The sequence below is a fragment of the Equus quagga genome, chromosome 17 (genome assembly GCF_021613505.1).
Source record: "Equus quagga isolate Etosha38 chromosome 17, UCLA_HA_Equagga_1.0, whole genome shotgun sequence".
NCBI classification, from domain to species: Eukaryota; Metazoa; Chordata; class Mammalia; order Perissodactyla; family Equidae; genus Equus; species Equus quagga.
The window spans coordinates 12,401,628-12,415,802 of NC_060283.1; the positions used below are offsets into that span (position 1 = coordinate 12,401,628).

At 37.8% G+C, this 14,175-nt stretch overlaps 1 protein-coding gene, 1 long non-coding RNA gene and 1 other non-coding gene across 3 annotated transcripts; 2 read left to right on the forward strand and 1 right to left on the reverse strand.

The window, feature by feature from the left end:
- Positions 1 to 1,580: 1,580 nt before the first annotated feature.
- Positions 1,581 to 2,510, forward strand: LOC124228511 (olfactory receptor 10V1). Its single transcript, XM_046643071.1, has one exon. The coding sequence runs from the start codon at positions 1,581 to 1,583 to the stop codon at positions 2,508 to 2,510; it is 930 nt and encodes a 309-aa protein (XP_046499027.1).
- Positions 2,511 to 2,989: 479 nt separating this feature from the next.
- LOC124228926 (uncharacterized) lies at positions 2,990 to 12,862 on the reverse strand. Its single transcript, XR_006885813.1, has 3 exons — positions 12,715 to 12,862; positions 4,330 to 4,398; positions 2,990 to 3,094 (listed from the first exon to the last, which is right to left on the reverse strand). It is a non-coding gene; the product is annotated as an uncharacterized LOC124228926 (long non-coding RNA).
- LOC124229663 (U6 spliceosomal RNA) lies at positions 9,132 to 9,237 on the forward strand. Its single transcript, XR_006885927.1, has one exon. It is a non-coding gene; the product is annotated as a U6 spliceosomal RNA (small nuclear RNA).
- Positions 12,863 to 14,175: the final 1,313 nt, after the last annotated feature.

Consider the following 14,175-nt stretch of genomic DNA (forward strand, 5'->3'; position numbering starts at 1 on the left):
CATCTGTAAAATGGGATAATAATTGTACTGGCCTCCTAAAGTGGTTTTATGGATTAAGTGAGCTAATGCATATAGAGTACTTTCCCCATGCCTAGCACTTAACACGGCATAAATCATAATTTGTCATAAGATAGAGCCGCTGTCCTCAGGGAACCTAGACTATAATTTGGGACAGGACATAAAGATACAGTAAAAGACAGTGTGTTAGCACTAAAATCATAGCACTATGAGCAATATTGAGAAAGGAGGGAGAGATTTAAACTAGAGTAGCCTAAGAAGACTTCATGAAAGAAAAACATAATCTAACATTTGAAAATTGGGCCGGATTTGGATTAGGAAAAGAGAGAAGACAAGATTTCTAACTGGAAGAAGAATAGAAGTATGCAAAGCGGAAAGGAGAATGATGGATAAGAGGTCAATGAGTAGACCATATGGCACAGAACAGGGGTAATTTAGGGCATCAGTGGGATTAGCCTAAAAATGTCAGATCCGAGAGAGATTGGAATAATCAGCAGAGGAGTGTGAAGTTGTCATTTAAGCAATAGAAAGGCACTGAAAAATTCTAAGCAGTTGAATAATATGGTGATGAAGAGCAAGATGAATTATAGAGGGAAGAGAAGTGGGAGATTAGATAGGAGGCTAACACAGGAATCCAAATATACAGTAACAATGGATAGAATGGATTGGGGCAGTGGGAAAAAAACAAAATAATAGATATGAGAATTTTTTTTTAAAGATTGGCACCTGAGCTAACATCTGTGGCCAATCTTCCTTTTTTTTCTTCTTCTTCTTCTTCTCCCAAAGCCCCCCCCCCCAATACATAGTTGTATATTCCAGTTGTGAGTGCCTCTGGTTGTGGCACGTGGGATGCCGTCCCAGCATGACCTGATGAGTGGTGCCATGCCCATGGCCAGGATCTGAACCGGAGAAACCCTGGGCTGCCGAAGTGGAGTGTGCCAACTTAACCACTCAGCCATGGGGCTGGCCCCTGAGAAACTTTTGAAGGACAAACTATCAACATTCAGGAACAAGTTGGATAAAGGAGAGTAAGCAGAATGAATCAATAAAGTCTCTAGATTTTGAGCTAAATTACAGTTTGTGATGCAACATCACACTGTACCAGTAGCATAATTTTATTTAAATTGTGGCATGCATCTACTTATACTTTCCTAAAATTTTTTATTTCAAGTTTCACACATTGAATTGATACCCTGTTTTATCCATTTGGTAACTTTTAACTTTAACTTTGAATTTGTTCATTAATTCATTCAGCACACATTTCTTGGAAAGCTTTCTATATCAGGCACTGTACTAGGCACCAGAATCAAAACAAAGATCATCAGTTGAGGATTTCTCAGTCTTTGGTACCTGAGGGTAGAGGAGGAAAGATGAGGGGATGGCAAGTGTGTAAATTATAATATTACATAATCTGCTCTAAAATGAAAGTGTGCACATAATTGCTGAGGTACCTCAGAAAGTGCTCCAACACTGAATGGAGGAGTTGAGAAAGCTTCATATTGAGTGAGAGATGCCTATAGTCTCCTGTCACCTTTCCTTTTCATAGGTCCAATATACTATCCATGGAAGAAATAAACAAAACTGCAAATGTTCGATTCTTCTTTCGTCCATTCTCGGCTGATCCTACAGTACAGGTGGTGATTTTTGTGGCTTTCCTGGTGATGTACCTGACCAGCCTCAGTGGAAATGCCACAATTGCAGTCATTGTCCAGATCAACCACTCCCTCCACACTCCCATGTACTTTTTCCTGGCTAACTTGGCAGTTCTGGAAATCTTCTATACATCTTCCCTCGCCCCACTGGCCTTGGCAAACCTTATTTCAATGGGCAAAACTCCTGTTTCCATCACTGGATGTGGAACCCAGATGTTTTTCTTTGTCTTCTTGGGTGGGGCTGACTGTGTCCTGCTTGCAGTCATGGCTTATGACCGGTTTACAGCAATCTGTTACCCTCTGAGATACACCCTCATCATGAGCTGGCCCTTGTGTGTGGAGCTGATGGGAGGGTCCCTGGTGCTGGGGTTTTTGCTGTTGATGCCACTGACAATTTTAATCTTCCATCTTCCATTCTGCAACAGCAATGAAATCTATCACTTCTACTGTGACATGCCTGCAGTCATGCGCCTGGCTTGTGCAGATACACGTGTTCACAAGACTGCCCTGTATATTATCAGCTTCATCGTCCTAAGCATCCCCCTCTCGCTGATCTCCATCTCCTATGTCTTCATCGTGGCAGCCATTTTGAGGATCCGGTCAGCAGAAGGGCGCCGCCGAGCCTTCTCCACCTGCTCCTCTCACATCTTAGTGGTCCTCCTGCAGTACGGCTGCACCAGCTTCATATACTTGTCCCCCAGTTCCAGTTACTCTCCTGAGATGGGCCGGGTGGTGTCCGTGGTCTACACTTTTATCACTCCTATTTTAAACCCCTTGATCTATAGTATGAGGAACAGGGAACTAAAAGATGCCCTAAAAAAAGCCCTGAAAAAGTTCTAGGTAGGATGATCCTATGACTTTTTAAAATTGGATCACTTTTGAGAGTGAAGTGGGATGCTATTAATAGTTATGCTGGGATGACATGCGTGAGCCGGGAATGTCTTCATCAAAATGAGACATGGCCCATTATTCTAGGAGCACCAGAGTAAATGAATACTATTGTCTAATTGAAATATAGCTACATCACGTAGGGCAACATGATGTCCTGGGCATGAAAGAAGGAGCATCAACATTTATTGGACACCTATTGTACACTGGGCACTTTATATGGGTTATCTCACTTAGCCTGTGGTAAGTATCACTGTCTTCATTTTTTAGACAAGAAACTAAGATGGCTAATAAAAGACATATCCACAATGAAAACACAGTTTTTAGAAATCTAGAGACTACACTGTCTTCTTACAATGCCACACTCCTTGTTCGAGGCTTGCTCTGCCAGTAGGAGTACGTGTAACCTCAGGCAAGTCTCTCTGTCTCTCTGGGCTTCACCTTCGTTATTTCTGAAATGGCAGAGTTGAACTAGAAGTTTCCATGTGTTCCTTCCAAGATCATAACATTATGTTCTAAATATTGGCCAGCAGGTCCTGAATGGCAGAAAAAGCACTGAAGTTAGCCAAAGGAAGTGTGACTTTTTTTTAAGTTTTTTGTTTTGTTAATCAAAATGAAAACTCATGATTCTCTTCATAACTTTTAAAGAGCACTCCAGTAATAAAAAGGATAACAAAAATGGAGGAAAATCTTATTTAATTTAATAAGTGGAAATATAGGAGAAGAACAAAGCGGGCATCATTGAATCTTGGATTCCTCATGAATCTCTTCTGCAGCATCTCAGTGTTCCAGACTCTGCATGACCTTCCAAGGAGACAGACCATTAACTTGTAAGACACTTCATTTCTTGTTGGACAACTCGAGTTGTTAAAGTTAGCTCCTCATCTTGAGCTAACATCTATCTACAAACTACTTCCTCCCGTGAATTCTGTTTTTAGCCTCTAGAGCTTTCTTCTACATGACAGCTCTTCACATGTATTAGGACAGATTTTGCATCTTCTACAGTCATCAGTCCCTTTTCTCTAGAGCAAGCACTCTATCAACTTTTCTTCAGGAGATTATATTTGAACCCTCTCATCATACCAGCCACTTTTTAGATTTTCTCTGGCTCCATACCCTTCTACAGATTTTCACCGAGAAATAAACACAATACACTGGGAATATTTCACCCAGAAATCAACACAATACACTGGGAATATTTCATTCTGGGGAACTGTTACTTTTCATGACCTGTGAACTATATTTTCATTAATTCATCTTGATCATGTTAGCCTCAAAAATTTAGTATCAAATAAAACCTCCACATAGTTTTCATATAGCTTTTAATTCTGCCTGACCATAATTTATTTTACTAACATAGATGTAGGACTTTTCATTTCACACTGATATACTGTGTTTTTATTGGTTTTGGCCAACTGATCCAAAACGCCAAAGTTATCTTCAGAGTTTATTTTATTCATCATAGTTTTGCGTCCTGGTCAAAATTACAATCATATTTTATTTCCTTCATCCAAATCATTAATAAATATCTAGAATAGGACAGGCTGAATGCAGCATCTATGGTAGTCCTCTTTGGAAATTGTTGTCCAACTAGATAGAAATATGCTCAATTAATACCATCTGTGGTACATTGTCACAATTATGACCCCCATAGTGAATCCCACTTTCCTGTATCCATACCTTTAGATGGTCCCCTCCCCTCATGGCTATGTGACTTGCTTTGGCCAATGGGACATTGGCAAATGTGTTTCAAGCAGAGGCTCACACTTACCCTTTGGGAACTATCCTCTCTTGCTGCCCTGAGACTGCCACGTGAAGAAGCCAAGGCTAGGACGAGAACCTGTGGAGCAGAGAGAAGCCATCAAGTTGAGGCTCCCTAAAGCAACCCAGTCAACCCACCAGAAGACTGCAGCCACATTAGTGACTCCAGTAAGACCAGAAGAACTGCCCAGCTGAGCTAGCCCAAAATGCTGACCCACAGAAACATGGGCAAATAAACTCATTGATATTTTAAGCCATTAAGTTTGGAATGGTTTGTTTTGCAGCAAAAAATAACCAATTCACCATCCAATCTATAATAAACCCTCTCTCCAAGAAGGATAACGCAGGAAGCATATCAAATCCTTTCATACAGCACTTGTATAACCCTAACCATTTCGAAGCCTTATTTTAAAAATAAGGTGCATTTGGCAGGATTTATCTTGGGTCACTTCATACGGGCTCTTAGTAATCGCCAGGCTTTTCAAAATGCTTAAAAATGACCTGTTTAATCATGCATTTCCAGAATTTTACTATGGATTGGCACTGAGTTGTCTATCTTGCTCTTTTGAAATCCACTAGTAGTTCATAATTTTTTTTTATACCATCTGAATGGGAAAAGAAATATTTCAATAGTTGTGAGTTCCTTGGGAATGGAGAATGTAGCATTCATCTTTGAATTCCCAGTATCTAAGTACAGTGGGTAGCGTTTATTAGACCCGGTTGATTCAATATCAAGAGATAAATTACATCTGGGGAAGGTGTCTTGCCTTTCATAAAAATTGTATGCTCTTTATACAAAAAGATTGTGCTTTACCATTTTTTCTGTTCTTTGTATTCTTCACTGCTCCTTTCACAGTGCTGGTACTCCATAAATATCTATGGAATTGAAGAGGACTTTCTTTGGAGATAACTTTTTCCTGTTTTTTTAGATTTTTTAAATGTTACTAATAAGTGTGCGTTTTTATTAAAAACTTTTTTGAAACATTTATTGCTAATACTAATTTTTTAATGTTTTATTTGATTCTATATCTGTAAATCCTATGTTCCCTAAGAACTACAGATAATGAAAAATACAAATGAGGACTATAAAATATCCATTTGAAGGAAGTGGGTAGTTATTATTATTGTGCATTAAAAGAAGATCACCTACTTTGCTATATTGGATCCAATTTTAGCAAGGATTTATTTTATTTTATTTTATTTTGTTTATTTATTTTTTGAGGAAGACTAGCCCTGAGCTAACTGCTGCCAATCCTCCTCTGTTTGCTGAGGAAGACTGGCCCTGAGCTAACATCCGTGCCCATCCTCCTCTACTTTATATGTGGGATGCCTACCACAGCATGGCTTGCCAAGCGGTGCCATGTCTGCACAAGGGATCTGAACCGGCAAACCCCAGGCCACCGAAGTGGGACATGCGAACTTAACCACTGCGCCACTAGGCCAGCCCCATAGCAAGGGTTTTTTAAAATTATTATACTGAGGTCATATTGGCTTACAAGATTGTGTAAATTTCAGGTATACATTACTATATTTCAGTTTCTATATAGACTACATTGTGTTTACCACCAACAGCCCAGTTTTTATCTGTCGCTGTACATACGTGCCCCTTTATCCCTTTCGCTCTCTCCCCATCTCCTTCTCCTCTGGTAACCACTAATCTGTTCTCCTTATCTATTTGTTTGTCTATCTTATCCACATATGAGTGAAATCATGTGGTATTTGACTTTGTCTGACTTATTTTGCTTAGCATAATACTGTCAAGGTCCATCCATGTTGTCACAAATTTTTATGGCTGAGTAGTATTCCATTGTGTATATATATATATATATACCACATCTTCTTTATCTATTCATCATTTTTCGGGCACTGGGGTTGCTTCCGTGTCTTGGCTATGGGGAACAATGCTGCAATGAACATAGGGGTACATAAATATTTTTGAGTTACTGATTTCATGTTTTTTGGATAAATACCCAATAGTGGAATAGCTGGATCATATGGTATTTGTATTTTTAATTTTTTGAGAAATATCCATACTGTTTTTCATAGTGGCTGCACCAGTTTGCATTCCCACGAGCAGTGTATGAGGGTTCTCTTTTCTCCACATCCTCTCAAACACTTATTATTTCTTGTCTTGCTAATTATAAACATTCTGATGGGTGTAAGGTGATATCTCCTTGTAGTTTTAATTTGCATTTCCCTAATAATTAGCGATGTTGAACATTTTTTCATGTGCCTGTTGGTCATCTATATATCTTCTTTGGAAAAAAAATGTCTGCTCATATCCTCTGCCCATTTTTTGATCAGGTTGTTTGTTTTTTCTGTTGTTGAGTTGTATGAGTTCTTTACATATTTAGGAACTTAACCCCCTGTCAGATATATGATTTGCAAATATTTTCTCTCTATTGGTAGGTTGTCTTTTCATTTTGTCAATAGTTTCCTTTGCAGTGCAGAAGGTTTTTAGTCCGATGTTGTCCCATTTGTTTATTTTTCCTTTTGTTTCCCTTGCCTGAGTAGACATGGTATTTGAAAACATACTGCTAATACCAATGTCAAAGAGTGTACTGCCTATATTTTCTTCTGAGAGTTTTATGGCTTCAGGTCTTACATTCAAGTCTAATCCATTTTGAGTTAATTTTTGTGTGTCATGCAAAATAATGGTCTACTTTCATTCTTTTGCACATGGTTGTCCAATTTTCCCAACATCATTTATTGAAGAGACTTTCCTTTCTCCACTGTATATTCTTTGCTCCTTTGTCAAAGATTATCTGTCCATAGAAGTGTGGTTTTATTTTTGCACTTTCAACTCTGTTCCATTAATCTGTGTGTCTGTTTTCCTGCCAGTACCATTCTGTTTTGATTACTATAATTTTGTAGTATATTTTGAATTCAGGGAGTATGATACCTCGAACTTTGGTCTTTTTTCTCAGATTGTTTTGGCTATCTGGGATCTTTTATTGTTCTATATAAATTTTAGGATTCTTTGTTCTATTTCCATGAAGAATGTCTTTGGGATTCTGATTGGGATTTCATTGAATCTGTAGATTGCTTTAGGTAATATGGACATTTTAACTATGTTTATTCTTCCAATCCATGATCATGGAATATTTTTCCATTTCTTTATATTTTCTCCAATTTCTTTCAATAATCTCTTATAGTTTTCAGTGTATAGATCTTTTACTTCCTTGGGTAAATTTGTTCCTAGGTATTTTGTTCTTTTTGTTGTGATTATAAATGGGATTGTATTCTTGATTTCTCTTTCTGCTATTTTGCTGTTAGTGCATAGAAATGCAACTGATTTTTGTATGTTCATTTTGTACCCTGCAACTTTACTGTATTTTTTTATTATTTCTAATAGTTTTTTGGTAGATTCTTTAGGGTTTTCTATATATAGAATCATGTCATCTGCAAATAGTGACAGTTTTATTTCTTCCTTTCCAGTTTGGCTGCCTTTTATTTATTTTTATTACCTAATTGCTCTGACCAAAACTTCCAGTACAACATTGAATAAGAGTGGTGAGAGTGGGCATCCTTGTCGTGTTCCTGTTCTCAAACGGACGGCTTTCAGTTTTCCACCATTGAGTATGATGTCGGCTATGGGTTTGTCATATAGGGCCTTTATTATGTTGAGGTACTTTCCTTCTGTACCCATTTTATTGAGAGTTTTTTTTTATCATAAATGGATGTTGGAGCTTGTCAAATGCTTTCTCTGCATCTGTTGAGATGATCATGTGACTTTTATTTTTCATTTTGTTAACGTGGTGTATCACATTGATTTATTTGCAGATTTTAAACCATCCCTGAATCCCTGGAATAAATCCCATTTGATTGTGGTATGTGATCCCTTCTAATGTATTGTTGTATTTGATTTGCTAATATTTTGTTGAGGGCAAGGATATCTTTAAACTTCAATCACTCGTAGAAAATTTTGAGAATTTGTAACTTTCACTTGCTGTAGAACTGATGTTATTAATGTTGCTCCATTTTATTCCAATGTTACAGAGAGCTAAATGGACAGGCATACTCTGCAATTACACCCAGAAAAAAAATCCAAAGTAGTCTCTAATTTTTCTTGTCATCCTTTTGTGGTATTGCAGTGTTTAGAAGCAGAGGAAAGAGTTCTGTTATCCAGAGTGGAAAATAATGAAGAAAAGGTGAGTCAAAAAAAACTGGAAAAAACAAATCACATGAGGATATGGGGATAGGGCTGACAGAGGAAAGCAGAATATTTGAGGAGTCTCTGGGACTGTGAAAAGATGAGAAGAGTTCTGGGTTATTGCAACAGGCAGCAAGGAGTGCATCGGGCATCAAAGCATCTATCATTGCTTCTCTGGAAGGGATATCATTGGACTGAGATTCAGGAGACATGGTTTCTAGGAGCTGTAAACTGGAAAAGTCACTGTCATCCTTCAAGCCTCAGTCTCAGTATCTACAAAATAAGAGGATTAAGCTTGTTAATATTTAAGATATCTTCAAGAACTGACTTTGATTCATTAATTCTCCCACGTTCTCTTTACTTCTATCAATGCTCTGGCCAATTCTCCTCACATTCAACAGGCTTCTGCAGTGTTCTCCAACTCTGATGGTAATAGATACTTAGCTTCTTCCTAATCAGCAAGTGAAAGAACAACCTGGGCAAGAACAAATGAAATAGCTGTTGCCCTTCTCTTCTCCTAAGTAGGACAGAAAGACCAAGTGCTAGGATTCTGTGGGCATCTGACTTGGGAAACACTCCCTCCCAAAAGCGGTTTCATTCTGAGGTCTTTTGAAAGTCAGATGTTGCCGTGTGACTTTCTCATTATTTAAAATTAATGAGTGTTCACTTTGCAGCACATATACTAAAATTGGAATGACACTGAGAAGATTAGCATGGTCCCTGTGCAAAGATGACATTCAAATTCATGAAGCATTCCATATTTTTAAAAATAAAAAACTGAACTCACACATGCAGAGAACAGATTAATGGTTGCCAGAGGTGGAGGGTAGGGGGTAGGTGAAATGGGTAAAGGGAGTCAAAATGTACAAGCTTCCAGTTATAAAATAAATAAGTCATGGAGATGTAAGGTACAGCATGGTGACTATAGTTAATAATACTGTATTGTATATTTGAAAGTTGTTAAGACAGTAGATCTTAAAAGCTCTCATCATAAGAAAAAAATTGTAAATACGTGTGGTGATGCATGTTAACTAGACTTGTGATGATCATTTTGAAATATATGCAAATAGTGAATCATTATGTTGTACACCTGAAATTAATATAATGTCATTTGTCAATTATATCTCAATAAAAGATCAAATAAATCAGTGGGGACAGCAGATAACCAACTATGTTGTGTGTGTGTGTATGTGTGTGTGTTAATTAAACATTACGCACTTGAATATCCTCGAAGTGTTTAACTGGTGTGAGACAATTTTCTGATCTGTAATTCGCCAGTCCGGTTAGACAGCCTACTTACCCAAGAGTATGGTACTAGATGGTCTTTGTCATTTGAGGTCAGTGTGCAACTTGTGGAGGACATGTCAACTTGGTGTGTGCATCATCTGTTCCAACCACCATCTGGTGAGTCTTCACACACTTTAGAACCTAAAAAGCTGAAAACTCCTGGACTTCCTAGAAATTTAGAATGTAATCTAGTTTCCACCAACCAGATGCACTCCAAGACATGACTTAAAACTGAGTAACCTGGAGAGAGAGGTGTCCTGAGAATGAGGCATCCATTTTACTGCTGAGAGTCTAACAGAAGGAGTATGGCTCTGTAGCCAAAAACTCCATCAGTGGGGACTCCTTGAATCCCCAGCCTCTTTCAGATAAATGTGGTGCTTCATCTGGGTGGCCAGTTCTGTGCTGCAGAGTCTTTCCTAGAGTCCCAGCCTAGACCCCAGTTCTCCATCCCTTTCAATGATTCGGTAAGCACCTATCTCACAGCACTCAATCTTTTCTGTTTAAAATAAGGAGAATGGTTAAACTCTAAGTGATATACCACCATTCTTTCCTATTACATATCTTTTAAGGAGATGTGTTTTTTAATGAGCTATTCAGCTCAGCCACACTTCATCTAAAAAGGCTTTCCTGACCACCCTCCCCATCCAGGACAAGTGACTACATTGTCCCCCTGTGTTCCTTCTGTACCTTGTATATAACTCCATCACAGCATCTGTAACGCTGTAGTGTCATATTTATCTCCCTCCAGTACACTGTGACCTTTTTGGAAGAAAAAGCTATTTCTGCTAGTGTGGTGCCTAGAATTTCAAAAATATTGAATTAATTTATTAATCATTAATTCACAGCTATCCTTTCAGGGCCAGCTCAGTTTTTGCCTCCACTGTGAAGCCTTACCTTACTCTTCTTGTCCTCCCTCCTCTAACTATGACAATATCCCTTTCAAGGGACAGTCTCACCTTGGACTTTATTATTAGGGCAACATTTCATTCCTGTGTGTTTTATCTCCCAAGTCAGATGCTGATCTCATGGATGGCAGAGACCATATCTAATATATCTTTGAACATCTCATAAAACTTCCAACAATGAACGGGTGGCACTAAAAAAAAAAATCATCTGGAGAAGTTCAGGCTAAATAACCTAATGGAAGAAACTGAACACACCAATCAAAGTACAGAAATACTTCAAAGACTGAAACAGATCATATAAAATTCTTTCTTAGTTGCCCACTACTGTTCTTCATTAAACATGTAGAAAGATGCACTATGCCCAGGGCCTAACATTCAACTATTTTTTTGTGACTGTCTTTCCAGTTTCCCAGCCTCTTTGTCACAACCTTTCTTTTAGTGATCCCAGGATGGGGAAACCCCCAGCTGTGCACAGAGAGAGACTATCTTTATCCTTAGTAGCTAGATGCTTCTGTTTCAGTGACAACCTCTCCATGGAGAAAGTCTGTGTCTCCTATGGTGTACATCTGTGGTAATGTGTATTTTTTCCAGTTGACTTAATTAAGGTACTAAGAGAAGTGAGAAATTTCCTAGGATGAACAAATGTACCTTAGCACCCTTATTTACACATCTTCCAAGAAGAAACCCCAGGCAACATCATGTTATTCATACTTCACAAGGTGCTTGGGGATATTATTCTTTTAATTATTGAAAGAAAGAAGGAAAGAAAGAAAGGAGGGAGGGAGGGAGAGAGAGAGGGAGACCAGATCGAAGGCAATTTCTCCACTACCTCTTTTTAGAGAAAGCATGAAGCATGTTCTATCTATAATGTCATGTAATGAGTTAATTCTGCTCCAGTTGCAATGACCCTACAAGTCTTGGTTACAACTAACAATAATTCCTTCCTTCTTTCAACAGTTATTTATTGCATATCTCCTATGTGTGGCAACCTGGAACATACTGAGAACGCAGCAGTGAAGGAACAGAGAAGATCTTTGCCCTCGCGGAGTTTACAATCTGATGGGAGAGGCATACAGTAAACAAATAAAAAGATAATTATAGACTGCAATAATTGCTATGAAAGCAATAAACATGGTAACTCAATAGGAATTAATTGAGTGGGGGATATCTACTTTAGATAAGACTGAATGTGTATACACCGTGCTCAGTTTCCCCTATTATTAACATTATTATAGGACATTTATCATAATTAATTCACCAATATTGACACATTATTATTAACTAAAGTTCCTAGTTTATTCAGATTATCTTATTTTTTACCTAATATTCTTTTTCTGTTCAAGGATCCTATCCAGGATACCACATTACATTTAGTCATCACGTGTCTATAGGTTCTTCTCAGCTACAAGTTTTTTAGACTGACTTTGTTTTGATAACCTTGACATTCTTGACGAATCCTGGTCAGGTATTTTGTAGAACGTCCTTCAAATTGAATTTGTCTGATGCTTAGACAAGAAGTTATGAATTTTTGGAAGAAAATCACAGAGTAAAGTGTCATTTTCATACATCATATCAAGGGTATATAACATAAACATGACGTCACTATTGATATTGACTGATCATCTCGCAGAGGTGGTGTTTGTCAGGTTTCTCCAGTGTAAACTTACTTTCTCTTCTCCCTTCCCATGTTATATTCTTTGGAAGGAAATTACCATATTCAGCCCACACTTAAGGAGTAGGGAGTTACACTTCCCTAAGTTGAGGGGGAAGTATCTACATAAATTATTTGGAATTCTACTGAATCAGAAATTTGTCTATTCTTCCCCATTTAAATTTTTATTCAATTATGTATTTATATCAGCATATAATCATGAATATTTATTTTATACTTTATATTATAATCCATGTATTGCTTTATTTGTTTACACTGTGAACATTTTTGTTTATTACAGGTGAGAAGAGAGGGAAGATCAAAGAAATGAGGGACTGGAGCAATAAAGGAAGATGGAAGTAGGCAAACAAAAGAGATGAATGATAATCAAGAGACTACCTTTTTCTTGGCTCTGTCTTTTGGACAGACATCCAGTTCAGAGGAGAGATGCAGGTCAAAAATGAGGCCAAGTATTCAGGCACTGAGTTCTTCCCATCTCCCTTCTAATTTCATCTCATACCCAACATCAGATATTTTGTGAGGTCCTGAGACCTAAAAATGGAAAAAAAAAACATGCTTTTCTCTTTAAGGAGCTTACAGTCTAGAGGGAGTAACAAACACGTTAACGAACAACTATGATTTGATGCAACAGAGGCTAAAGCTGAAATATGAATAAAGTGCTGTGAGAGGCATGGGGAGAGTGAATTACAGCGTGGGGTAAGCAAGCAAGCCTTCACAGATGACGTGGCATTGGAGCACGTGAGGAAGGATAAGTTTCAGTTTCCTAGGATAAGAATTGGAGAAGAGTGTAGACAGAGATTGACATTTGGACTGCCATAAGGAGCTAATAGAATTGTTTATTTTACCACTAGGAAAAAACATATATTTATTTTTCCAAGATATTGAGAATCCGAGGAATAAAATAACCAAGATACTATGGCTTTGTAAGGCATGAGAAAGAGGGAAAAGAATATAAAATTGTGCAGACTCTTAAAAATGAGTTTTGCCAATGCATGAAACAAGAAAATATCTCTGAACTATTGACCTCAATATTTGGGAAGTGGCATCCTTTATTTAGATTTGTGCTGAGTCTTTGTTTCTAGTTATTATGAGTTCTCTTTGTTAGAGTTAGTTTAATGAAAATTCTACTTGATTCTCGAGTCTGATGATTATGCCTTAAGGTCACACAGTGTCATTTGAGAATTATTATATTATGCCCACATATAGATCCCTAAAGGTCCTAACTTCACTTAATAAGGCCCAGGGTAATGGCTCTGAGGAGGGAATAATTATTAAGCTGAAGCCCTGGTCTCCTGACAAATCTCTTGCTCCAATGTCAACATTCAAAACTCCAGCTTCCATTTCTGGTTCTTGTCCAGGTTTTGAAACCAATTATTTCTTCTGTTTCCTTTCTTTTTTAATACCCATGGCCCTTGATTATCCTCTTTACCAACTTCATTCATTAAGATGTGTGAAAACAGGCAATGCTATACTTCTAGACGACTCAGCCCTATGAACATCAAAGCAGAGACTTTGTGTGTACAATATTTTCCCGTGTACAAAGCTCTTCCAAGAATATTATCATTTCTACCCTTTCAACAGAATCCCTATGAAACTGGCATTATAATACACATTCGTCAGGTTGGGAAATGGAGCATCAAGACAGCTAAGGGATTTACCCAAGGTCACCCAGCTAGTAAGGGAAAGAAGCAGAACTTCAACTTAAATGTTCTGGTTAAGTCCAAATCACACTAAAGGCAGCACACAAGTTCCCAAAATGATTCTGTTTGGGTATATTGCGTGGCTCTTTTTTCTTTTTCTTTTTCTTTTTCTTTTTGAGGAAGATTTGCCCTGAGCTAA